Genomic DNA, 27,273 nt, shown 5'->3' with positions numbered 1-27,273 from the left:
ACATGCCTGCATGTTTTATGCATTGAGTTGCTGCTACGTGTTTGGATGATTAAATACTCGTAGTAATGATCAGGTGTACAGGTGTATCTTCAGGCAGCTGGGGTTCATCAGCCTTGGATGGCAGCCTGCCTAGGAGAAGGAAAATTTAAACCTCCGCTGCCTTGCGGCCATGCCCACCCATGGGAAAGGCTTCAGGAGCCAACCACGAGGAAAAGATCCAGTGCTGTTTGATGTTGTTTTCAACTTCACTCTGGCAACCTCTACGACGACACCGGCGCCAAGCTGTATCGGCGCTTGCCCTTCCCTTGGACTACATCAGTGACGTGGAGAGCGGGAACCTGCTGCACGGGCAACAGTGGATTCTTCAAATCTTCCCTCCCAGGCTTGTGCCCTGGAGAGGACACAGTCCAGCAGAGGCGCAAACCCATGATCCATTGGGATCGATAGCTGCCTACTACTACAGGTGTATCGTATAAAGTGGCCACTGACTGTATAACCACATTCTAAAATTCAAACTACATTCATTATCAAAGTATGTATAAATTATACAACCTTGAGACTCATCACCATACAGGCAGCCACAAAACAAGAAACCTGAAAGAACCCTTTAAAAAAGCACTAACCCCACATTACAGGCATATTGAGAAGGGAAAAAAAATCACACGTCGTACAAACAATGAAAGTAGCCAATAGCATTCAGAACTAAAGTGAGTCTATAGATTTGGTCTGCACTGTCTTCTATGGTAAGAAACTTCACAATTTCCCCACTCTCCAGCACCAGGGGCCACAAGGTATCTGCTGGTAGTTCTCATCGGCTGTCTACTGGGTGTGTCAGGCGTTGTGATTCAATAATTTCCTTGTGTAAGGGTAAACTTGTGTCTGGTTACACTCTTTGATTGTCCAGAGGTTCAACTGTGTTCTCAAAGTATAATCCTTTTGCCTTGGAAACTGCCTTCCTTCAGCCATAGCAGATCACTACTTGTCCCCCTCATGGAGCAGCACGATAGTGTGTAGGGCAGCCTGGTAGCAGTTAGCGCAATTGCTTTACAGTGCCTGCAGTCAATGATCAGAGTTCGATTCCCGTCATTTCTATAAGGAGATTGTACGTTCTCCCAGAGTGCACCTGTTTCCTCCCACATCCCAGAGATGAATAAGTTAGGGTTAGTCAGTTGTGGGCATGCTACGTTGGCACTGGAAACATGATGACACTTGTGGGCTGCCCCAGTACAATCCTTGCTGATTTGAGTTGATGCAAATGACACATTTCACTATATGTTTTGATGTATGTTTGAAAAAGAAAGCTAATGCTGATGCTCTACTTGTATTTCATACGTTCCATTAAAATCAGCATTACACAACAAGATTTGTGTGAGCTCATCCCTGTCTCAGTTACGATTTGTAATTCAGATGATCTTAGCCAGGTTTAAGGAAGGGGTGAGCAGCTTCAAGTTCCTGACTTCAGCATCTCAGAGGATCTATACTAGGCCCAACCTACTGACCTGATCACAAAGAAAGCACACCAGCATCTGTTTCTTGGTAGGAATTTGAGGAGATTTAGTATGTCACCAAAGACTTCAGCAAATTTCTACAGATGTACTGTGGAGCGCATTCTGACTGGATGCATGGGATTGCAAGAGGTTGCAGACTCTGCCATCTCCATCACAGACATAAATCTCCCCACCATTGAGGACATCCTCAAGAGGTGGTGCCTTAAGAAGGTGACATCCATCCTAATGGAACCTCACCACCCAAACATGCCTTCTTCTCATTACTATCATCAAAGACAAGGTTCAGGAGCCTGAAGACACACCTTCTGCATTTTCCTTTTTGCTATCAGACTTCTGAACGGTCCATGAACACTACCTCTTTATTCTTCTTCTGTTCTATTGATTGATTCTTTTTTAAAAATTGTAACTTACAGATTATTTTCTTTATGTTCTTGTACGAGGGGTGATTGATAAGTTTGTGGCCTAAGGTAGAAGGAGTCAGTTTTAGAAAACCTAGCACATTTATTTATCAACATAGTCCCCTCCTACATTTACACCCTTAGTCCAGCGGTCGTGGAGCATATGGATCTTGGACCTCCAGAAAGTGTCCACAGCAGGGGTGATTGATAAGTTTGTGGTCTAAGGTAGAAGAAGATGAATAATACAGCTCTCGTTGCATGCACATGCAGATCAACTCTTTGAGTGATTATGCAGAAAGTTTGAAGTTAATAACATCTCCTCCTACCTTAGACCATGAGCTTATCAATCAGCCTGTTGAGTTATTAACTTCAAACTTTCTGCACAATCACTCAAAGAGTTGAACTGCGTGTGCATGTAACGAGAGCTGTATAACTCATCTCCTTCTACCTTAGGCCACAAACTTATCAATCACCCCTGCTGTGGACACTTTCTGGAGGTCCAAGATCTGTATGCTCCACGACTGCTGGATTAAGTGTATAAATTGTAGGAGGGGACTATGTTGGAAAATAAATGCTAGGTTTTCTAAAACTGACTCTTTCTAGCTTAGGCCACAAACTTATCAATCACCCCTCGTATTGTACTGCTGACACAAACAGCAAATTTCATGACATAACGTCAGCAATAGAGAATGAAACTTCCTCTAACCAGTGTCTTGTTAGCAGATGTACAGAATCTGGGAAAAAAAGATTGAGGATCTAAAGGCAAGATTGTATCTGCATAGTTTGTTGTCTTTTGTGCATTGGTTGTTTGTCCGCCTTATGTGTTGTTTTCAATTGATTTTATGGTGTTTCTTTCTATCTACTGTGAATTCCTGCAAGAAAATGTATCTCAGGGTTGTATATGTATTTTGATAATAACATTAATTTGGAACTTTGAAGATAATAAACTTGATTCTGACTCTGATTTCTTGAAGGTGCTCATGCTGCGCCGGTGTCTGACATGGTTGAGAGCAACCTGGGTAGTGCGTGTCTTGCCACTGGACCAGCACGTTCTCCTGCATCAGCTGGTGGGATTCGCCATATTCGGACTGAGTGCCGTTCATATTGCTGCACACCTTGCAAACTTTGGTAAGTGCTCAGAAGCAGTCTCAGCCGATATTGTAAAACACCACCAAGTCTTGCAGTCACTGAGAAAGCTGTAGAACTCTAACAAGACACCTCAACCCTGAATTGATTCCACAACCTATGACTTGAAGCTCTACAACTCTTATTCTTCGTATTCTCTCTCTGTCTCCGCCTGTCTCCCTGGGTCTGTCTATCTATTCTTTTCACAGTTTGTCTTGTTTTGCACGTTGGTTATTTGTCAGTCTTTGTGGGTAGCTTTTCATTGATCCTATTGTGTTTCTCTGTTCTGCTGCAGAAAATGAATCTCAGGGTAGTACATGGTGACATACGTACTTTAATAAGTTTGATAAATTTACTTTAAACTTTATTGTCACATGCACAGGTGCAGTGAGATACAGGTACAGTGGAAAGCTTGCTGACAGCAGCATCACAGGCACATCGGTACAGATATGAACTCAGAGCTGAAATTATTCCTAAATTCTACATGAAACCTATTGACAGTGCATTACAAAAGCAAAGCCACCGTCAGTTACAAGTCCACGGTTGTGCTAAAGGTGGACCGTAGTGTTGCTATACAGATCATTCCAAAACAGGTGGTATAAAGGGAAAAGTTTATTTCATCACTTACATTTAAGATATGATTAGCTTTATTTGTCACACTTACATCAGTACATTGAAACATACAGTGAGATGTGACATTTGTGTCAGTGACCAACACAATGTGAGGATGTGCTGGGCAGCCTGCAAGTGTCACTACACTTCCAGCGTCAACGTAACATGCCCACCTCTTGCCAACCTTAACCTTATGTTTTTGGAATGTGGAACAAAATCAGAGCACGCAGGGGAAAACCATGTAGTCACAGGGAGAATGTACAAATTATTTGTAGACTACAGCAGAAATTGAACCCCAGTTGGTAATCACTGGCCAGGGTAAAGTGTGGTGCTAACTCCTACGCTATCGTGCCACCCACATTTACATTTTGAAAAACAGAGAAATGGGCCATTGGTCTACAGTGGCCTTGCTGCCCGTCTGGCTCACCTTTGCCTCTGTTCCCCGACTGTGTCCGTGTCATTTGCCACAAATACTCCGAATGATTTACTGAAGTTTGCTTCTTTCTTCTTCAGTGAAAATGACTCACAGGGATGGAAGCTACCAGTTGTGGGAATACCTCTTCACAACAAGGCCTGGGATTGGATGGATTTATGGATTGGCATCCATTACTGGAATAATTTTGCAGTTCTTAATCATGTTGATGTTGATCTGCTCGAGCACGTTCATCCGCAGGAGTGGACACTTTGAGGTACAAGAAACTGTCGATCAGCTTGGTAGTACAGGTTGAAACTCTCCGGTCAGCGTCCTTGGGACCTGACCACTGCTGGATCAGAGAAAATGCTTGACCAGGAGAGTTTCAGGCTGCACGTGTAAGCAAGCTTGCCAAGGCTGTATGATGCATTGATGTGTTTATCACTGAGCACCTGATACAATCTGAGTATCAGCTCAACAATCCAGACTCACCTTGTTTGGAATTCTCCTTGTATTCCTCCGCTCACCCTATACTTTGCCACTAATGACTAAGAGCCCAGAGGACCATATGTGTTACACCAATGATAAAACCACCAACAGCAAAGTAATTCATTGCATTCAAGTGACTGTATACTTGTGATGGTTGGATGAGTCAGACAATTGGCAATTAGTCACAGCAGCCATGTTCTTTCTTGTTGCCACTGCGCGATTTGTTCTTTTTGCATGTGACGGGGGTGTTGATGTTTTTTCTTTGAGCATGCTCCCATGCTTTTCTTTCATGTTTTGCTTTGTTTCATGGCTGTCTGTGGAGAAGATGAATCTCAGAGTTGGATACTGCATGCATACTTTGATAATAATGAATCCTTTGAAACTTTGGGGCTGGAGCTCAGATGAGAAATAAGAGGCAATACCTGTGAATCAGAATCACTGACATGTGTCATGAAATTTGTTGTTTTGCGACAGCAGTACAGTGCAATACATAAAATATATTATAAATAATTATAAATATCTTTATAAAAATTTAATGTGCCAAAAGAGGGCAAGCAATATTGAGATTGTTTTCATGTGTTCATTTTTGTTCATAAATCTGATGGCAGAGGGGAAGAAGCTGCCCCTGAAACGTTGAGTGTGTCTTCAGACTCCTGTACCTCCTCTCTGATGGGAACAATGAGAAGAGGCATCTCCCTGGATAGTGGGGTCGTTAATGATGGATATTCCCTCAGTTCTTATCTCGAAAGAATGGAGATTAGGGATGTGGAAGGCTATGGTCCAGGTACGGGTTGATGGGACTAAGCAGTGTAAGAGTTCAGCATGGGCGAGATGGATTGAATGGCCTATTTCTGTGCTGTAGTTCTCTATGACTGTACTTCAGAGCAATCAATATTGTTGAAACTGAAGATAAGGGTGGAGATAGGCCTGGTCAGACAAGAGCAGCTTAATTTCAGGTTTATTGTTATAAACATACCTGTATATCACCAGGGTATAAATGCCATGAAATTTCTCTTTTTTAAGCAGCAGCAGCACAGTGCATTAAAGAGACTAAAGATTAGCTTTATTTGTCACACGTACATCAAAGCATACAGTGAAATGCATCATTTTGCTTTAAATCAAATCAGCCAAGATTGTGCTTAGCAGCCTGCAAGTGTTGCCATGCTTCCGGCACCAATGTAGCATGCCCAGGACTCGGTAACACCGAACCTGTACATCTTTGGAGTGTGGGAGGAAACTGGAGCACCTGGTGGAAACCAGCACAGTCATGGGTTTCCATGCACACAGCAACAGGAACTGAATCCTGATGGGTGATTACTTGGTGCTGTAAAGCAATGCTCAAGCCCCTACACTGTTGTACCACCACATTAATGCTGATAAGTGTGAGGTGCTACATTTTGGTAGGAATAATCCAAATAGGACATACATGGTAAATGGTAGGGCATTGAAGAATGCAGTAGAACAGAGTGATCTAGGAATAATGGTGCATAGTTCCCTGAAGGTGGAATCTCATGTGGATAGGGTGGTGAAGAAAGCTTTTGGTATGCTGGCCTTTATAAATCAGAGCATTGAGTATAGGAATTGGGATGTAATGTTAAAATTGTACAAGGCATTGGTGAGGCCGAATTTGGAGTATTGTGTACAGTTCTGGTCATCGAATTATAGGAAAGATGTCAACAAAATAGAGTACAGAGAAGATTTACTAGAATGTTACCTGGGTTTCAGCACCTAAGTTACAGGGAAAGGTTGAATAAGTTAGGACTTTATTCTTTGGAGTGTAGAAGGTTGAGGGGGGACTTGATAGAGGTATTTAAAATTATGAAGGGGATAGATAGAGTTGACGTGGATAGGCTTTTTCCATTGAGAGTAGGGAAGATTCAAACAAGAGGACATGAGTTGAGAGTTAGGGGGCAAAAGTTTAAGGGTAACACGAGGGGGAATTTCTTTACTCAGAGAGTGGTAGCTGTGTGGAATGAGCTTCCAGTAGAAGTGGTAGAGGCAGGTTCGGTATTGTCATTTAAAGTAAAATTGGATAGGTATATGGACAGGAAAGGAATGGAGGGTTATGGGCTGAGTGCAGGTCAGTGGGACTAGGTGAGAGTAAGCGTTCGGCACGGACTAGAAGGGCCGAGATGGCCTGTTTCCGTGCTGTAATTGTTATATGGTTATATTACAAAAATGAGAAAGAAAAGTTGATGTAAACGCAACATAAATTATATATACTTTGCATGATAAATATAAGGACATTAGTGCTAGTTGAGAGAGAGAAAAGCACTTATTCTACACAGACTTGATGAGTATGTCACTTTATCAAAGTTCAAAGTACATTTATTATCAAAGTATGTATCCATTATACAACCAAGAGATTCGTCTCCTCACAGGCAGCCACAAAACAATGAATCCCAAAAGAACCCATTAAAAAAGTTGATCGTCAAACACCCAATGTGCAGAGAGAAAAAATACTGTGCAAACAATAAAATAAGCAATTGGCATTCAGAACAAAAGTGAGTCCACGGACACGAAGCCCGGAGCAGGCCACTGCCTCAGCCTCTGTTCAGCACAAAACTGACTAAGTGTCGCGGAGCCCTCAGACACAGAGTCTGGAGCCTCTTTCTGAACAGTAGATAATCTATTTGAAGCAGTGGTGGAGAGATTGCAAAATCGCTTCAGCCCAGTGCCATCGGAGATTGTAGAAAGTTACATAGTCAGAGCTAAAAAGCCAAAGGTCAGCTTGTTAACTGGTTTCAGATGGCATTGGATGGGTTTGGGTTTGGATTTGCATGCAGCCAGATGAATTCTTCCCTTAAGCATATTTGGTGACCTAGATGGATTTCGTTCAATAATCCAATAGTTCCAATACAGTCTTTCAAGTTAGACAATGTCTGTTTAATTTACTGAATGTAAATTATTAACTAGAGACCCGGGAGACTGTAGATGCAGAATCTCGAGCAATGAATAGTCTGCTGGAGGAACTCAGTGGGTGGAAAGGAATTGTTGATGTTCCAAGACGAAGTCCTGCTATGTTGTCTCCCAGGGACGTTTCGGATCAGGTCCACAGCATTCTAAGGGGGGAGGGAGAGCAGCTGGAAGTCGGTGCATTAGCATTGGCACCAATAATTTAGGTAGGCAAAGAGAGGATTTAGAGAGCTAGGTAGAACCTGAAAAGCAGAACCTCCAAGGTAGTAATCTTTGGATTGCTGTCCCTACCATGTGCCAGTGAGGGTAAGAATAGGATGATTTGGCAGCTGAATGCTTGGCTGAAGAGCTGGTGCAGGGGACAGGACTTCAGATGTCTGGATCACTGGGATCTCTTCTGGGGAAGGTATGACTTATACAAAAAGGACAGGTTACACCTGAACCTGAGGGGGAATCAATAACCTTGGGGCAGGTTTGCTAGAACAGTTGTGGAGGGTTTAAACTAATTTGGCAGCAGGCTGGGAACCAGAGTGATAGGGCTGAGGATGGGTTAGTTGGTATACAAGCAGAGGCAGTGTGCAGTGTCCAGACTGTGAGGAAGGACAGGCAGATAATAGGGCAAAATTATCGTCAGTGGGATGGGTTGCAATGTAACGGGGACAAAATTGAAAAGGGTGATGAATACAGGACTGAAGGTGTTGCAGCATATTTAAATACACGTAATATATGGAATGAGATGATGATCTTGCAGCACAGCTTGAGATGGACAGGTATGACATTGTGGGCATCACTGAGTCATGGCTGAATGAGGATTTATAGTTGGGAGCTAAACATCCAAGGAAATACACCGTATCTACATCATATCGGCAGGAAGGAGGGCAGAGGGGGTGGAGCAGCTCTGTTGACAAAATAGGAAATCAAATCCTTTGAAAAAGGTAACACAGGATTGGAAATTGTAGAATCCTTGTGGGTAGAGTTAAGAAACTGCAACGGTAAAAAGATTCTGATTGGAGTTATATTCATGCTTCTGAAAAGTAGCCAGGATATGGGATACAAATTACAACTGGAGAAAGATGAGGCATGTCAAAAGGGCAATGTTACAATGGTCTTGGGAGATTTCAATATGCAGATAGATTGGGAAAATCAGGTTGGTGCTGGGCACAAAGAGATGGAATTTGTAGAATCCTTATGAGCTAACTTTTTAGAGCAGCTTGTGGTTGAGCCCTCTAGGGAATCAGTTATTCTGTGTTGGGTATTGGGTAATGAATCAGATTTGTTTAGGGAGTTGAACATAAAGGAACCCTTAGCAGGCAGTGATAGAATTCACCCTGCAGTTTGAGATATTGAAGCTAAAATCAGATATATCAGCATTACAGTAGAGTAAAGAGAATTACAGAGGCTTGAGTGAGGAGCTGGCCAACGTTGAGTGGAAGGGGACACTAGCAGGGATGATGGTAGAGCAGCAATGTTTGGAGTTTCTGTGAGCAATTTGGATGGTGCAGGATAGTTAGATCCCAGAGAAGTAGTATTTGAAAGGCAGGATGATGCAGCCTTGTCTGACAAGAGAAGTCAAAGCCAATATAAAAGCAAACAAGGGGTCAAATAATGTAATAAAAATTAGTGGGAAGTTAGAGGATTGGGAAGCTTTTACAAACCAATAGTGAAAAGATGAAATATGAAGGTAAGCTAGCCAATAATATCAAAGAGGATACCACAAGTATTTTCAGATATGTAATGAGTAAAAGAGGCGAGAGTAAATATTGGACTGCTGGAAAATGATGCTGCAGAGATTGTAACGGGGAAAAAGGAAATGGCAGATGGACTGAATATATATTTTGCATCTGTCTTCACCGTAGAAGACACTAGCAGTATGCTGGAAGGTTGAGAGTGTCAGGGGACAGAAATGAATGCAGTTGCTAGGGAGAAGTTACTTGGGAAGCTGAAAGATCTGAAGATAGATAAGTCACCTGGACCTGATGAACTACACCCCAGGGTTCTGAATGAGGTAGCTGAAGAGATTGTGGAGGCATTAGTAATGATCTTTCAAGAATCAATCGATTCTGGCACAGTTCAAAAGAAATGGAAAATTGCAAATGTCGCTCCACTCGTTAAGAAGGGAGGGAGGCCAAAGAAAGGAAATTATAGGCCAGTTAACCTGACTTCTGTGGTTGGGAGGATGTTTAAGGTGGAGTTTGATAGATTCTTGATTAGTCAGGGCTTGAAAAGTTATAGGGAGAAGGCAGGAGAATGGGGTTGAGAGGGAACTTGATCAGCCATGATGAAATAGTGGAGCAGATTCGATGGGCAGAATTACCTATTTCTGCTCCTGTGTCTTATTTACATCAACAACCAATACATTCTGAGGTGCTCCCAGTGCTGATGTAGAGTGCTGATACCTTGCTAATGTAAGGTGTGAGCACTACACCTACCTATGTTCCCTTCCTGCCTATGCTTGTGACACTTCTCATGCTTTGAATTTTTTCAATGATTTTAAGTTCCCTGTCCCCCACTGCCTTATTTTCACCATGGATGTCCAGTCCCTATATACCTCCATCCCCCACCAGGAAGGTCTCAAAGCTCTCTGCTTCTTTTTGGATTCCAGACCTAACCAGTTCCCCTCTACCGCCACTCTCCTCCATCTAGTGGAATTAGTCCTTACTCTTAATAATTTCCCCTTTGGCTCCTCCCACTTCCTCCAAACCAAAGGTGTAGCCATGGGCACTCGTATGGGTCCCAGCTATGCCTGCCTTTTTGTTGGCTTTGTGAAACAGTCCATGTTCCAAGCCTATAGTGGTATCCGTCCCCCACTTTTCCTTCGCTACATCGACGACTGCATTGGTGTTGCTTCCTGCATGCATTCTGAGCTCATTGACTTCATTAACTTTGCCTCTAACTTTCACCCTGCCCTCAAATTTACCTGGTACATTTCCGACACCTCCCTCCCCTTTCTTGATCTTTCTGTCTCTATCTCTGGAGATGGCTTATCTACTGATATCTACTATAAGCCTATGGACTCTCACAGTTACCTGGACTATTCCTCTTCCCACCCGAATCCCAAAAATGTCATCCCCTTCTCGCAATTCCTCTATCTCTGCTGCACCTGCTCTTAGGATGAGGTTTTTCATTCCAAGACAGAGGAGATGTCTTCCTTTTTTAAAGAAAGGGGCTTCCCTTCTTCCACCATCAACTCTGCTCTCAAACACATCTCTCCCATTTCACGCACATCTGCTCTCACCCCATCCTCCTGCCACCCCACTAGGGATAGAGTTCCCCTTGTCCTCACCCCACCAGCCTGCAGGTCCAACATATAATTCTCCGTAACTTCCGCCACTTACAACGGGATCCCACCACCAAGCACAACTTTCCCTCTCTCCTCCTTTCTGCTTTCTGCAGGGATTGCTCCCTATGCGACTCCTTGTCCATTCGTCCCCCCCATCCCTTCCCACTGATCTTCCTACCTTATATTCCGTCTAGGTAGCCTCCAACCTAATGGCATGAAAAGTGATTTCTCTAACTTCCGTTAATGCCCCCCCTCCCCTTCTTACCCCATCCTTTATTTATTTATTTATCTATCTATCTATCTATTTATTTATTTCCCTTTTTTCTTTTTTCTCTTTCTTTTCTCTCTTTGTTCCTCTCACAATCACTCCTTGCCTGTTCTTCATCTTCCTCTAGTGCTCCCCTCCCTCTTTCGTTCTCCCTAGGCCTCCCATCCCATGATCCTCTCCCTCTCCAGCTGTGTATCCCTTTTGCCATTCAACTTTCCAGCTCTTAGCTTTATCCTTCCCCCTCCTGTCTTCTCCTATCATTTTGGATCTCCCTCTCCCACTTTCAAATTTCTTACTATCTCAACTTTCAGTTAGTCCCGACGAAGGGTCTCGGCCCGAAACGTTGACTGTACTTCTTCCTATAGATGCTGCCTGGCCTACTGCGTTCCACCAGCATTTTGTGTGTGTAACTCTACCCCAAGTGTACTTTTGGAATGTGGGAAGAAACATCAAGTGGGAATTGAACCCCGGTTGCAAATTGCTGGCACTATGAAGCACTGCATTAACTGATACGGCACCATCATTGTGATTGCAAGTAGCCAGTGGTAATGTCAAAATCTGAACATTGACTTACCAGTTTAGTGATTATTCAGGCACCTTAACATAATCAGAACTGATATGGTATTCAGCTTTTTGCACTGTTTATCTCATTGTGTTCATTACTGAGCAACAAGCAGTGGCTTCTGGGACTATTTAAGCAACCCTCCAAAGAGAGGACAGCAGTTTGAGTTGTGTGGAATATGTAGGCATTTCATGAATAACTCCCTAACATTGATAACCCAGCTAATCAGGCATCAAACTTTACAACTGGGTAGATAATTCAAAAGGGTTGTGTCAAGTGACTGCTGTTATCTGTGAGAGATGCTGATGGTGTTTTACAAGTCATAGAATACTGACTTTGTTTCAATGTCAGCTTTCTACTAGATTGTATAGAACATTGCAAGCTCTGAACTATTTTAATGTGGAGAGCCTGATAGCACTGAACAAATGACTCTATAAACACACGCTGTGATTGTTTTTGATCGGCTATTCAAGCTCAATTGACATTCAACCATACAGTTAAAGGAAACCTCATTCCTCTGGGAACACAAAACACAGTACATGTAGTCACACACAACACATGTAATTACAATGGCTCATACAGTCACAGAATATTATTCGCACAAGTCCTTAAGTAGCATGGCCTGAAGGTGATGGTGCATGGGATGTTGTCCAGGAGCCACGTTTCTGTAAGGACAAGCGTGCAGCAGTTCCTCATCTCACTCTGGGTCAGCCACAGGTGAAGGCAAATCAGCTTGTCTCATGTCCATGTATTAATTTGTCCTCCCTGTGACACTAATTGTCAACTGTTGTCCTCTTGGAAAGACCTTCATTGTTGAGTTAGATGGTGGTGGGTTCAGGAATTAAAGCATAAAAAATTAAGGCACTTTGGTGCAGTACTGGTAGTGATGTTTATATGATGGTATATTAAACCCATGAACTCTTGAGTGGAAGCAAAAGATCTATGGCACTATTTTAGTGAAGGTATCCCTGGTACACTGCCAAATATTCATCCCTTAGTTATTTTGACTAAAGAAGATTATCTTGCTGTTATTGCAAAGAGGCACAGTAGTGCAGCGATAAGTGCAACTCTTTACAGCGGCAGCTGTAAAATCGATCGCAGTTCAATTTCCTCTGCTGATTGTAAGCAATTTGTACATTCTCTACTTGACCATGTGGGTTTCCTGCCAGTGTTCAGGTATCCTCCCACAACCTAAAGACGTATGGTTAGGGTTGGTAAGTTGTGGACATACTATTTTGGCACTAGAAGCGTGGTGACGTGCGTGGACTGCCCTAGCACATCCTCGGATGTGTTGGTCATTGATGCAAGCAACACAACTTGTTTTTTGTAGTAGTGGGATAGTAGCAGTAAAACCTTTGGGAATTCTCAAAATACTGTAAAAGCCATTGTGTAAGCGCAAGTATTTTTTCTTTCAATCCTCTTAAAGACACGTGTATGTTTGAATCTTATGTCACTCAGCCCTAACTTTTGGTCTTTCCTGCAGCTGTTTTATTGGACTCATTTGTGCTACATTTGGGTCTGGGGTCTGCTAATTCTTCACTGCCCTAACTTCTGGAAATGGTTTGTGGCTGCGGGCTTCTTGTTCCTCATGGAAAAAATAGTCGGAATCACCGTCTCACGTATTGGCAGGACACAGATTGTGGAGGTCAACTTGCTACCATCCAAGGTGAGCTGCTGCTTTGTATTTCTCAATGAAAATATGGGGATAGATGGATAGGTTGGATCATAGATCAGCATATTGAAATGGTGCATGGAAACTCTGTTTACATTCATCTCATCACCTACTTATCTTCATCTCACCTAGTGCTTTGTACAAGTGGACCTTGACACATCTGTCTCTGAAAAAGATGGAGGAATAGATCAGAGTTGAAGAGTCTTGGGCCAACTTTGGGAGAAATGAGTCAGCAATTTGCATGCTTTTTTTCTTGAAATTGAGGGCTATTTGATTGTGTCTGGTAGGAACCTCTTCCACCACCTTCCTTTAATGAATGTTTGGATTTGAATGCCAAGTAGGTCACGTTGTGGCATTTTCCTACCTTGAAAAGAAATGATTGATAACACACACATCTGGTGTGTATTGACATCCTGCAGTGAATTCTCACTGATTCAGTGCTATGAAGTTTTGCAAATTCAGGGGTTTATGCTTTTATCAGAATGATAAACCTGAGATTTACAAGAGAAAGTTGGTCGTTGAAATACCAAATATGACTGGGAGAACCGGACTTCTTATTTTGTTCCTCTGCTTTATAGCTTAGAATTATAGAACACAGATACAGATCCTTCAGCCCATCATAACTCCACCACCCACACCCTGTCTAGTCCATGGGTTCCCAACCTTCTTTATGCCATGGATCTTTACCATTAACGGAAGGGTCTGTAGACCACAGGTTGGGAATCCCTGGTCTAGTCCCAATTACCTGCATTAGATCCATAGTTTTAGAAACATAGAAAACGTATAGCACTATACAAGCCCTTTGGCCCACAAAGTTGTGCCAAACATGTCCCTACCTTAGAAATTACTAGGGTTAGTACTCTTACTAGGAAATAATTATCACAGGAGAGCCCAACTTTAAAAGCATGGATGGAAGTTACAATGGACATTTACAAAATGGAGAAGATAATAGCATCTGTTAATCATAAGCTGGATCAATTTGATTCATACTGGGAAAAATGGTTTAACTACATAATGCCTCATAGGCCTGATTTTATTCTCATAAATCAATGAATATGTTGTAAAAAAAAAAGATCACTCCATACTTGTACAGTTTTTTCCTTTTGCTTGTTTTTTCTTTCCACTCTTTTCTATAAGTGTATACCTCAGATAAATACTATGTGGAGATTTGTGACATATATGATTATATGATATATATGTACAATGTCTGAAATACATCTTATGGAAATGTTTGTTTGATGATGAACTTCAATAAAAAAATAAATTACAAAAAGAAGAAATTACTAGGGTTACCCATAGCCGTCTATTTTTCTAAGCTCCATGTACCTATCCAAAAGTCTCTTAAAAGATCCTATTGTATCTGCCTCTACCACCGTTGCCGGCAGCCCATTCCACGCACTCACCATTCTCTGAGTAAAATAACTCACTCCTGATATCTCCTCTATACCTACTCCCCAGCACCTTAAACCTGTGCCCTCTTGTGGCAACCATTTCAGCCCTGGGAAAAAGCCTCTGACTAACCACACAATTAATGCCTCTCTTATACACCTCTATTAGGTCACCTCTCATCCTCCTTTGCTCCAAGGAGAAAAGGCCGAGTTCACTCAACCTATTCTCATAAGGCATGCTCCCCAATCCAGGCAACATCCCTGTAAATCTCCTCTGCACCCTTTCTATGGTTTCCTAATCTTTCCTGTAGTGAGGTGACCAGAACTGAGCACAGTACTCCAAGTGGGGTCTGACCAGGGTCCTATATAGCTGCAACATTACCTCTCGGCTCCTAAATTCAATTCCACAATTGATGAAGGCCAATACACCCTATGCCTTCTTAACTACAGAGTTAACCTGCGCAGCAGCTTTGAGTGTCCTATGGATTCGGACCCCAGGATCCCTCTGATCCTCCACACTGCCAAGAGTCTTACCATTGATACTATATTCTGCCACCATATTTGACCTACCAAAATGAACCACTTCACACTTATCTGGGTTGAACTCCATCTGCTACTTCTCAGCCCAGATTTGCATCTTATCGATGTCCCACTGTAACCTCTGACAGCCCTCCACACTATCCACAACATCCCCAGCCTTTGTGTCATCAGCAAACTTACTAAACCATCCCTCCACTTCCTCATCCAGGTCATTTATAAAAATCATAAAGAGTAAGGGTCCCAGAACAGATGCCTGAGGCACACCACTTGTCACCGACCTCCATGCAGAATATGACCAATCTATAACCACTCTTTGCCTTCTGTGGGCAAGCCATTTATGGATCCACAAAGCAATGTCCCCTTGGATCCCATACCTTCTTACTTTCTCAATAAGCCTTGCATGGGGTACCTTATCAAATGCCTTGCTGAAATCCTGCTCTTCCTTCATCAATGTGTTTAGTCACATCCTCAAAAAATTCAATCAGTCTCGTAAGGCACGACCTGCCTTTGACAAAGCCATGCTGACTATTCCTAATCATGTTGTGCCTCTCCAAGTGTTCCTAAATCCTGCCTCTCAGGATCTTCTCCATCAACTTACCAACCACTGAAATAAGATTCACTGGTCTATAATTTCCTGGGCTATCTCTACTCTCTTTCTTGCCTTGGTGATGCAAGCACATGTCTAGATGCTTCTTGGAGTATTGTGAGCAGCTTTGGGCCCCTGATCTAAGAAAAGATGTGTTGACAGTGAAGGGAGTCCAGAAGGAATTCACGAGAATGACCTAGAATGAAAGGCTTAACATATGAGGAGCGTTTGATGGCTCTGGGACTGTACTTGCTGGAGTTTAGAAGAATGAGTAGGGATCTCATTGAAACCTATGAAATATTGAAAGGCTTAAATGAAGTGGATGTTTCCTATAGTGGGGGAATCTAGGACTAGAATGCGCAGTCTCAGAATGTAACAGAGATGAGGAGGAATTTCTTCAGCCAGAAAGTAGAAGTGGAATTCATTGTCTCAGATGGTTGTGGAAGCCAAATCATTGGGTATATTTAAAGGAGTTGAGAGGGGTAATAAATCGGACATGATGGAATGGTGGAGTAGATTTGATGGGCCAAATTCTGCTCCTATGTCTTATGGTTTAAATATCTAGATGATTCTCATATTTTCAGACACTACATTCAAGATTTCAGACATCCTCTCCATAAAAAAAAATTCCACCTCAGATCTCGTCGGAACCCATCTCTCATCTTAAGCCTATACCCTCTTGTTTTTAATATCCCCACAATGGAGAAAAAAAGTCTTTTTACCCTACCTATGTCTTCGATCATTTTGTACACCACTAGCATGTCACCCCTCAGCCTCCTCTGCTCATTGTACAGTATTAATGTGCACAAAACAGCTCTTTTCAGCCTCCCCAGCCCTTTAGTCTTCACATACTTCCCAGAGAGTAGTGACACAATACTCCAGCTCTGGACTAACCACTACTTTATAGAGCTGTAACATGATATCCATGCTCTTGTATTGTATACCACAGCCAGTGATGGCAATCATCCCAAATTACCTCATTTCCCATGTTTGTTCCATGTATAAATACACTTTGTTGCATGGCACAGACCTGAACAATCTATGGAGGGCCATTGCAGAGGAACAGAATAATTTGCAGAGGGCTGTAATCTCAGCCAGCTCCATCATCACATTAGCCACCCCAGCATCAAGGTAGTAACTCGAAAAAGGACACATCTATCATTAAGGACCCCATCACCTAGTGCGTGCCCTCTTCTCAATACTACCATCTATAATACTCTGTACAGTATTTCATGATATATGCCTGTGATATTAAACTTGATCCTGATTCTGATTCAGTCTTCACCCTTGTCTATGCCTAACGACTTAAAGCTTAACCCCTGCAGGATGTTGGAATCTCTTTGATTAATGGAGGCAAAATCTAAGAACGTTTCTGCTCATAAGTACTTGAACTTTTCCAGAATGTGCATGATTATGGCAGAACTGAATTTTATCCAAAAATGTGCTTCACAATATCCTAACTCATACCAAATCCTATTCATAATTATACGCTTAGTCCAAGTCTGCCAACATTTCCATTGTAAAGGTCTTCCCTTGTATTCAGATTCTTTTGTAGCCTAGTTCCTTCATCCATAAGATATAAGAGTAGAATTAGACCGTTCTCCCTGAGTCTGCTCTGCCATTCAATCATGGCTAATTTATTATCCCTCTCAACCCCATGAGGCAGTGCAGAGGAGGTTCACCAGGTTGATTCCAGAGATGAAGGGGTTAACCTATGAGGAGAGATCGAGTTGCCAGAGACTATACTCTCCGGAGTTCAGAAGAATGAGAGGGGATCTTATAGAAACATACAAAATTTTGAAAGGGATAGATAAGATAGAAGTAGGGAAGTTGTTTCCATTGGTAGGTGAGACTAGAACTAGGGGACATTGCCTCAAAATTCAGGGGAGAAGATTTAGGACGGAGATGAGGAGAAACTCTTCTTCCCAGAGAGTGGTGAATGTGGAATTCTCTTCCCAGGGAAGCCGTTGAGGCTTCTTCGCTAAATGTATTTAAGAAACAGTTAGATAGACTTTTACATAGTAGAGGAATTAAGGGTTATGGGGTAGATGGAGCTGAGTTTACAGACAGATCAGCCATGATCTTATGGGCCAGATGGCCTACTTCTGCTCCTATTTTTTATGTTCTTATACCATGCCCATAACTTACTAACCCTAACCTTCATTTCTTTGAAATGTGGGAGGAAACCAGAGAAGCCGGAGGAAACCCACATGGTCATGGGGAGAATATACAAATTCCTGACAGACAGCATGCAAATCAAACTCCAATTTAAAAGCTAACCATTATGCTACTGTGCCACGGTACAGCACAGTTTGGGCCCTTCAGTTCGCAAAGTTGTGTTGATCTTTTAACCTACTCCACGATCAGTCTAACTCTTCACCCCACATAGCCCTCCATTTTTCTTTCATCCATATGCCTATATAAGAGGCTATTAAATGTCCCTACTATCACCCCCGTCAGTGCCTTCCAGGCACCAGGGAAGCAAAGCTTAGTTGTACCGAGCTCAGAGCAAAGTGTCTTTGGTCGTTGGACGTGGATCACCCAGCTACAAGCAATCACTGTAGGAATTTGATGGGACAGTGTTCTCCACACTTTTCAGCCACTTCATCAATAATTCCATAGATGTTACGTTTAGTAAGTCATGAGCATGCTACATTGGCACAGGAAGCACAGTGATACTCGCGGACTGCCCAGCACAATCCTCACTGATCTGATTTGACACAAGCAATACATTTCACTGTATGTTTTGATGTACATGTGACAAATAAAGTTAGTCTAAAATTAGATAATCTGTCTTTACTGTCCCTGTTCTATGATCCCCTGATTCACATTGACTTTAGTTTTACCAGACTTCCTTAATGCTGCATTCTTTCTGATTCCCGTATGCCACTTGGCTCCCATAAGCCATAACTCAAGCAATAACCATGTCCAAGCATTGCGTGTCTGCAGAGACAAGCTCTAAATAATGCTGAACATAGAAAATGCTTTGGGTAGAAATTAGTCAAATATACATCTCTCAAGGCCTCCCTTGGTCAGAATTAACTATGGATGTTGCTCCCTAGGTTTCTAGATACCCAAGCCTGGGCAGTACGATACGGAGAGCAAGCTGTTGCCCATATAGTAAGCTCCCCCTCTCCACGCATCTGATGAACTGAAAGAAACGGCAGAGACCAATACACTGCAGGAGTTACTAGAGCAGTGAACTCAATGTTGGACTGTCTTAGGGACTGCAGCTCTAGGCTTTTCCTTTGGGATTTACTCCCAAAGCCTTCCCCATGAGTGGGTATAGTGGCCAGGCAGCAGAGATTTGAGATCAGAGTCTTCCTTCTCAATGAACTGCCAACCACGGCAGATGAGCCCCATCTGCCTGAAGCGGCTGGTTTTAAGGCTCCAGTGACCCACCTTTACCCTTTCACCTGTCAGTAGAAGTTGTTCCACCGGGCTTAATAGCTGAGCCACACCTGAAGGCCAGGAGCTGAAACTGGTTATCAGAGGCTATTTGAGGTGTACATCATTGGGAACATTTAATTGGTAGCAAGAGCTTGCCCCATTTCCATCCCCGGTTATAACAATCTTAAGGAATAAAGTATACAGCCCACAATAACGCACCAGTTTAAAAAAAATCTACCCCCCCACCCCCCCCCCCATCCTGAGGTGTGATGGACATCATAATTAGGTACTAGAGAGGAAATCGGGGGAAATTCTTGAAGTAGGGTCTCAGTCCAAAATATTTACACTTTATTCCTCTCCACAGATGCTGCCTGACCTGCTGAGTTCCTCCAGCATTTTGTATGTGTTGCTCTGGATTTCCAGCATCTGCAGAATTGATCTGATGTGCGTCCGAATGGAGGGAAAATGATTGTGTAGGACACTTTCATCAGAATATAATTCTTAAATTTTTTTTGATATGTAGGTAACCCATCTAGTTATCAAGCGATCAGCGTTCTTCCATTACAAGCCGGGAGACTATGTATACCTCAACATCCCAGAGATTGCCAAGTACGAGTGGCATCCATTCACGATCAGCAGTGCTCCAGAACAACAAGGTATGGAGTTCTGATGAAGGGTCTCAAAGTCTAAATGTTGACTGTTTCTCCTTCCATAGATGCTGCCCGACTTGCTGGACATCTCCAGCACTCTATGTTATTGTTGTGGAGTGAGAATATGCACTTAGACCATAAGACAAAAGAGCAGAATTGGGTCATTAAGGCCATGGAATTGGCTGTGCCATTTGATCGTGGCTGATTTATTTCCTCTCAACCCTATTCTCCTGCCCTCTTCCCATAACATTTGACATCCTTACTAATCAAGAAACTTTAAATATCCCCCATGACTTGACATTCAGAGCTGTCTGTGCCAATGAATTTCAGAGATCCACCACCCTCTGGCTGAAAACAGTCCTCCTAATTTCTGTTCTAATGGAATATCTGACAGGGTGCCCTCTGGTCCTAGACTCTCCCACTATTGGAAACATTCTCTCTATGTCCTGGCTATCTAGGCATATTCCATATCTGTTCTTCTTCCATTGAAGATTGATGGTAGATGACGTAAATTGGGATAGGCTAACCTAAGTAAAAGAGGCTTTGTTGTGTCCAGACAGTCATTTTCAGGCAATTGATTCACCCATTCCCCTTACCTTTTCATATTGATCATCTTCCCTACTTCTTTCTGATGAAGGGTCTTGACCCGAAATGTTGACTGCTTATTTCCCTCCCTAGATGCTGCCTGACCTGCTGAGCTCCTCCAGCATTTTGTGTGTGTTGCTTCAGATTTCCAGCATCTGTCGTCTGTCTTCTGTCTGTCATTTCTGGGGTTATACACAAAAAAAGTTTTGAATAGTAACTCATGCAAGGGATTTCTTGATTGATAACAGAAAAATGTACCTGTGTTGTTTGGCAAATGGAAATTCTTACCCAAAGGATGACAAACACCAAAATGGAACAGACATTGGACCAGGTTCTAAGGAAAATTAAAAGAGGGAGAAAGGGAAAGAAAGTGTTGGGGTTGGGTGGGGAGAGAGAGAGAGAGAGAGAAAGTGTGACAGTGGGGAAAGGAAGAGAGAGGGAGAATGTGTGTGAGGGGGAGAGAGAGTGAGAGAGAGAGAAATTGAGAAATTGAGAAACAGAGAGAGAGAGAGAGAGAGAGGAAAGTGTGAGGGGAAGGGAGAGAGGGAGATAGAGAGAGAAAGTGTGAGAGGGAGAGAGTGAGGGAAAGTAAGAGAAAATATTTTTTTACTTAGACATACAGCAACTGTAACAGGCCATTATGGCCCAATGAGCCCGCGCTGTCCAATTACACCCATGTGACCAATTAACCTACTCACCAGTACGTCTTTTGGAATGTTGGAAGAAACCAGAGCACCTGGAGGAATCCTATGCGGTCACAGGGAGAACGTACAAACTCCTTAAAGGGAGCGGCGGAATTGAACCCAGCTTGCTGGTCTATAATAGCGTTATACTAACTATTGTGCTGCCATACTAGCCCTCTGTTACTGCTTGGGTGAGTTCAACATGGTTGCAGAGTGTCTCTAAACTTCTCAGATGAGTGGGTGAAGGAGCTCTACATATGCAATCTGTGATTGGTTTCAAAATAACTATAACTTTGAAAAAAGTGACCAAACAACTATCTCATTTACCAGTGTTAGAGGTGGCATTAACACTTCCCTGAAGGGTCTGTTGGTGATGCATTTTTGCCAACTTCATTTCAAACCATGTGTAATGAGCAGCATCTAGTGGCAAGTTTTTAATGAATGACCTTGACTCACAGCAGTTTGTAGAAAAGGGGAGAGAGATGATATTTGTGATGCCTGCATTTACTTTAATCCACAGACACCATTTGGCTTCACATCAGATCACTTGGCCAGTGGACCAACCAACTGTACGAATACTTCCGCCTCCCTGGAAAATCAGGCAACGAGCCAAAAAGGCTGACGAAAAACCTGAGGAACAAAAAGCATCAGAAATGTATCCAGGTCTGCTCTGCACTGTGTGTTGTTTCCAGTTCCTTGTCAAAGCTTTAACTTTAGCTCACAGGTTCATACTGTTTTCCAAAGCAATTTCCCATCTATTATATGATTGTAATTAATTCATTCCTATCTTAGTTCTTACTGGGTGAACTTTGTGCTAAGATTTAACTCTGAAAGGTGAGCAATGTTTGTCAGTAGCATCTTTCAAGAGTTGGTCCTCTTCCTCCTTTGCTCTGTTGTACAGTATGATGTAGTTTTCAACATCCAGGCAAGTGATTGAGAAGTCAACATTCCTATCCTGTCACACTCTGTCTGAAACCCGACGACACAACTTTAAGCTGATCAAATCCAGAGGACACAGATTTAAGGTGATCTGAAACTGGAAGACATCAAAGTTCAAAGTAAGTTTATTATCAAAGTATGTATATGCCACCATGCACTCCCCAGAGATTCATTCTCTTGAAGGCATTTATAGTAGAACAAAGAAATACAATAGAATCAGTAAAAAAAACTACGCACAAAGACTGTCAAACAGCCAATGTACAGAAGAAGACAAACTGTGCAAATTAAAAAATAAACAAATAATGAATAAATAATACTGAGAACATAAGATGTCTTCCAGTTTAAGATGGCGCCACTGAAAGTGGGTGACTACTTACTGATGGTTACCAAAACAAGGAATCCAGCTAAATACTTTATTAATAATATTTCATCTGGAAAAAGCTATGGTAAGCGATCACTGCAAACAAAGAAGAGGCGAGTGAAGGTGAGGCTGAGTCAATGGTTGAAGGGTGCGGGTGCGAAGTGAGGTCGAGCCACCTTCTAGAAAAGTTTGGGGTAAGTTGAGCAGAGTGGTGGAGAAACCGATTCCAGACCCATCAACTTAAACCAAAAGCGAGGTTTGATCAACCTAAACACTGGGCTGAAACGTGGAGGCAGGCTCCAGGACCAGACTGTCTCAATGCCACAGGGCCCAGGTCTTACAGCAAAGAATGACCCGACGTTTAGACAATTTAAACGCCGGGCCAGATGGATTGAAAAGGCAGGGAGTCGGGAACAGAGGCGACAGCTGGGCTGGTTCTGCACACTGCTCCATGACATTTACTCCGTTCTTTCCTACACTGAGGCTGAGGCTGTGGCCCGCTCTGGCTGTTCTGGGCTCTGTGTCTGCAGGCTGTGCAGCATTTACTCTGCTAGTCACTGAAATGAGGCTTCATGTCTGAGGACTCATTTTCATTCTAAGTGCTATTTGCTTACTTGTATTGATTGCACGATTTGTTTTTTCTCTCTCTCTCTGCACATTGAGTGTTTGACAGTCTTCTTTTCATTTATGGGTTCTTTTCTTTGTTTTGTGGCTGCCTGTAAGGAGACAAATCTCAAGGTTGTGTAATGTACGCATACTTTCATAATGAATGTACTTTGAACTTTGTAGGGTTAACATAGAAGGTTGTGAGTATATGGAAAGCCAGAGTGCTGATCTTGGCCTGAAACGTCGACTCCATATTCCTTCCAAAGATGTTGCCTGATCTGCTGATCTGAGTTCCTCCAACATATTTTGTCTGTTACTCTGAAAAGCCAGGGGAATGGACATAGGCAGGTACAAGAACATTTAAAAGACATTTAGACAGGTACATGGATAGGGAAGGTTTAGAGAAGGGGCTCACAACCTTTTTTATGCCATGGACTCCAGGATGTGAACCCCTGGTTTGGAGGGATATGAGCCAAACACAGACAAATAGGACTAGCTTGGATAGACATCTTGGTTGGCTGAAGAACCTGTTTCTGTGTTGTGTGACTGTAGAACTCTGACTCATCTCTACCAGTTACTGACATTCCCATTCCTATCTGGATGTATTTGGTAGTTAGTGTTATGGCTGTAAGAAATGTCACGTATCCTGCAAGAGGGGACATTTGCAAACTGATTGGAACATCAACCTCAGTCCTGAGCCAGTTATTTCCCCATCCCCTTGCCTAATGTAAGACCCCTTCTCAATTTCCTTTGCGTTCCTGGCTAGATATCAAAAGCGAAAAATCACTGAAAAAGATGAGGAAAAAAATACAAGACTCAAAAGATGAAGGTTAGCTTTATTTGCCACATGTACATTGAAACGTACAGAGAAGCGCATTGTTTGCGTCCAACTAGATCAGCAAGGATTATCCCGGACAGCCTGCAAGAGTAGACTTTCTTTTGGTGCCACCATAGCATGCCCACAGCTTACTAACCCTAACTATATGTCTTTGGAATATGGGAATATAGAAACCCACGCGGTCACGGGGAGAATGTACAAACTCCTCACAGGCAGTGGCGGGAATCAAGACCTGATCAGTGATCACTGGCGCTGTAAAGTGTTGTGCTAACTACGTGCTACCATGCGCTACCAGTGGACAATAGGTAACAATATAATTTCTCCTCACTCTTACTGAGCTTACGTGATGCGCTAACTTCTCCTAGAGCACATGATGTTTGGCGCCGTCTGTTCACGTTACTTCTGGTCAGCTTTCGTGAATCAGATGTGGGAGTCTGCCATCTGGAGTTGCTGAGAGATGTCCCGAGAGACCCATCAATAACGTCCAGTGATGTTAAGTTTACAGATATTACTGCTTCCTGTGTGTCCCTAGGCAGCAGCATATTAAGAAATTCAGGCGACACTGATAAATGACTTCAGCTTCAGCCTCTGGGGAGATAATCCTAGCACTGTGCAATGATATAAAATGGCTGAGAGTGAGGTAGCTATCTACTTTCAATGGATTTTAATGGAAATAATGATCAGGAGAGTTGTAACAACTGTTTTATGCTGTTGCAATGAGTCAAGATCTATTGAAATCTGTGGCATCTGCTCAGCATGTTGTTGCTATTATGTTTTTGTAACTACACGGACAAATGCACAAACAATGTATTTGACTGTGTTTCAGTGTACATGTGACAAGTTAATGAATCTAAATCTGAATCTGCTGGAGGAACTTGGCAGATCAGGGAGCATCTATGGAGGAGAATAAGCAGCTGACGTTTCAAGCTGAGACCCTTCATGTGTCCTTTTTAGCCCATACCAACAATTTATTCTCCTCCATGGGTGTCAGGGTGGAGATACATCTCTACCAAAGGAGGTGAATGGTACGCCTTCCTTCCACTAGCCTGCAGATCACTCTTAGGCAAAGTGTAGCGTCTGCTTACCCCCCCCCACCACAATCAGGGTCATGCGAAGTCATGGGAGCAGGTGGTGGATGGTCGTATGAGCAGCCGGTGCATATCACAAGTCTGGATTATGTGACCACTGACGCCAGGTGGACAATCTGTGGAGGGCATTGAAAATGGGTGGGGTCACCCATCTTGTAAAGACACTGCCCAGAAGAAGGCAACGGCAAACCTCTTCTGTAGAAAAATCTGCCAAGAACAATCAGGGTCGTGGAAAGACCATGATCACCCACATCATACAACATGGCACATAATGAAAGTGATATAGATGCTGCCTGACTTGCTGAGTTCCTCCAGCATTTTGTGATCACTTGGAAAATAGAACATTACAGCACAGTACAGGCCATTTGGCCAACGATGCTGTGCTGACTTTTTAACCTACTCTGAGATCAATCTGACTCTTCCCTCCTACATAACCCTCCATTTTTCTACCATCCATGTGCCTATCTAAGAGTTTCTTAAATGTCCATAATGTATCTGCCTCTAACACCACCCCAGGTAGGAAATTCCACACAGTCACCATTCTCTGTGGAAGGAACTTGCCTCTATTCACTTTAAAGTTATGCCCCCTTGCTCAGGATTGTCAGCATTGGCAGATTGTCTTGTGTCTATATTGTAGTAGATGCATTGCTAGCCTGGATCCAGTGCAGTCCTAGTTAGCTGCCATCATTGCAGTTCATGCTCATTCCTTCCTACAGAATTGGACATGATCCGCCTGTGTATTACACTTTCTAGGAACACCTGATAAACTCAACTGCCTCGATTGATTCAGTCGCTACAAACAAGGATGATAAAGTGGAGCTGACGTCATATAAACAAGGCTTGTCTTGCCAAAGTGAACCCTTGGAAATCACCATCAAGATGGATGATGCAGATGGACCTCAACCCAGGGAGGTATGAGATGGTCTAGGGTAGAAAAAGATGCATAGTTGGGATGAGAAGAGCAGGGTGCAATTGTTGGAGTGAATGGTGTATAAATACTATGCTATTAGAGTCATACAACATGGAGATGGGTCTTTTGGCCCAACTAGACCATGCCGACCGTGTTGCCCAGCAGGCAAGTTCCAGCTGCCTATAAGTCTTTAAGTGTTGCTAAAATACTTTCTTCAACTACCATATTCCAAATATGCACCTTTCTTTGTGTGAAGAAGCTGCCCCGATGTCTACTTTAAATCTCTGGTCTCTAATTGTAAACCTATGGTATGCTGTTTTGTTTTTAGCACCTCCTTTGATTGTGCTTTCACCCTGTCTATATCTCCCATGATCTTTTATACCTCCATCACATAACCCTTCAATCTCCTACATGGCTACATCTCCCTATAATTCAGGCCCCCAAGATCAGGCAACAATCTGGTCAATCTTTTCTGCACTCTGTTAGGTTAATAACATTTTTCCTAAAACAAGGGGACCAAAATTAGTAGAAAAATGGAGGATTATATAGGAGGAAAGGATTAGATTGATCTTAGAATAGGTTAAAAGATCAATATAACATCACAGGCCCAGTAGTGTACTATGTTCTAAAACTGTACACATAACCACCTTATTACTAAGTTATCAAATCATTCTTGTCCTTCTGTCATACTTCAGTATATTCCTGAGGAAGTATCATCAATGTAGAAGTAGGACACCCAATAGTTCCAACTCCTTAAACACTTGAGCACCTGATTATCACCCTGGTTGTATCTACTGTTGTGTATTTAGTACTTAAGTAATGTTTGAGTAATTAGTTTTGACGCCATCTCAGGTTCGTTTTAAAAAAGCCCATCCTTGTCACCAATGTTAGGCTCTGTATCTTCAAAACCTTAAACTAATTCAAAGGAAGACACAGGAGTCCAAAATACGGGTCTAACCTTGAGTTTACTTTTAAGCAAGGAGTGCGCATATCAAATGGTAGCATGATGATGTGTGTAATTCACATATTTATACATTTAACCCATAATTATTTATATATATATATATGTGTGTGTGTGTGTGTGTGTGTGTGTGTGTGTGTGTGTGTGTGTGTGTGTGTGTGTGTGTGTGTGTGTGTGTGTGTGTGTGTGTGTGTGTGTGTATATCAAGCAATTACTCAAACATTACGTAAATATTAAATACATAACACCTCCTATCTCAGTGAATGTACTTGTTCTGTGTAAAATTGATTCTGCTGCTAGCATGGAACATTTCAAAAATGTTTAAATGATCATTACAAAACTTTAAAAAAAGTTTAAAAAATATACAATTTTGCAGTACTAAAACAAGAAAAAAAGTACTCAAACTAGTAGAGTAACCCAGCAGGTCATGTAGCATCTATGGAAAGGACGAAGGAGTCAATGTTTCAGGCTGAGATACTTCATTTGGACTGGAAAAGAAGGGGCTT

At 42.5% G+C, this 27,273-nt stretch overlaps 1 protein-coding gene across 1 annotated transcript in view; it reads left to right on the top strand.

Annotated features, from left to right (window-relative positions):
* nox5 (NADPH oxidase, EF-hand calcium binding domain 5) overlaps positions 1-27,273 on the top strand; it is a 100,306-nt gene that overhangs the window by 37,803 nt on the left and 35,230 nt on the right. The window contains exons 7-12 of the mRNA XM_073032611.1: positions 2,881-3,034; positions 4,157-4,332; positions 13,054-13,236; positions 19,670-19,802; positions 21,585-21,727; positions 25,650-25,808. Of these exons, the coding sequence (XP_072888712.1) occupies positions 2,881-3,034; positions 4,157-4,332; positions 13,054-13,236; positions 19,670-19,802; positions 21,585-21,727; positions 25,650-25,808 (948 nt within the window). The remainder of the gene's footprint in view (positions 1-2,880; positions 3,035-4,156; positions 4,333-13,053; positions 13,237-19,669; positions 19,803-21,584; positions 21,728-25,649; positions 25,809-27,273) is intronic.

Source organism: Hemitrygon akajei, chromosome 30, assembly GCF_048418815.1.
Source record: "Hemitrygon akajei chromosome 30, sHemAka1.3, whole genome shotgun sequence".
NCBI classification, from domain to species: Eukaryota; Metazoa; Chordata; class Chondrichthyes; order Myliobatiformes; family Dasyatidae; genus Hemitrygon; species Hemitrygon akajei.
This window is presented reverse-complemented; position numbering and strand designations above follow the sequence as displayed.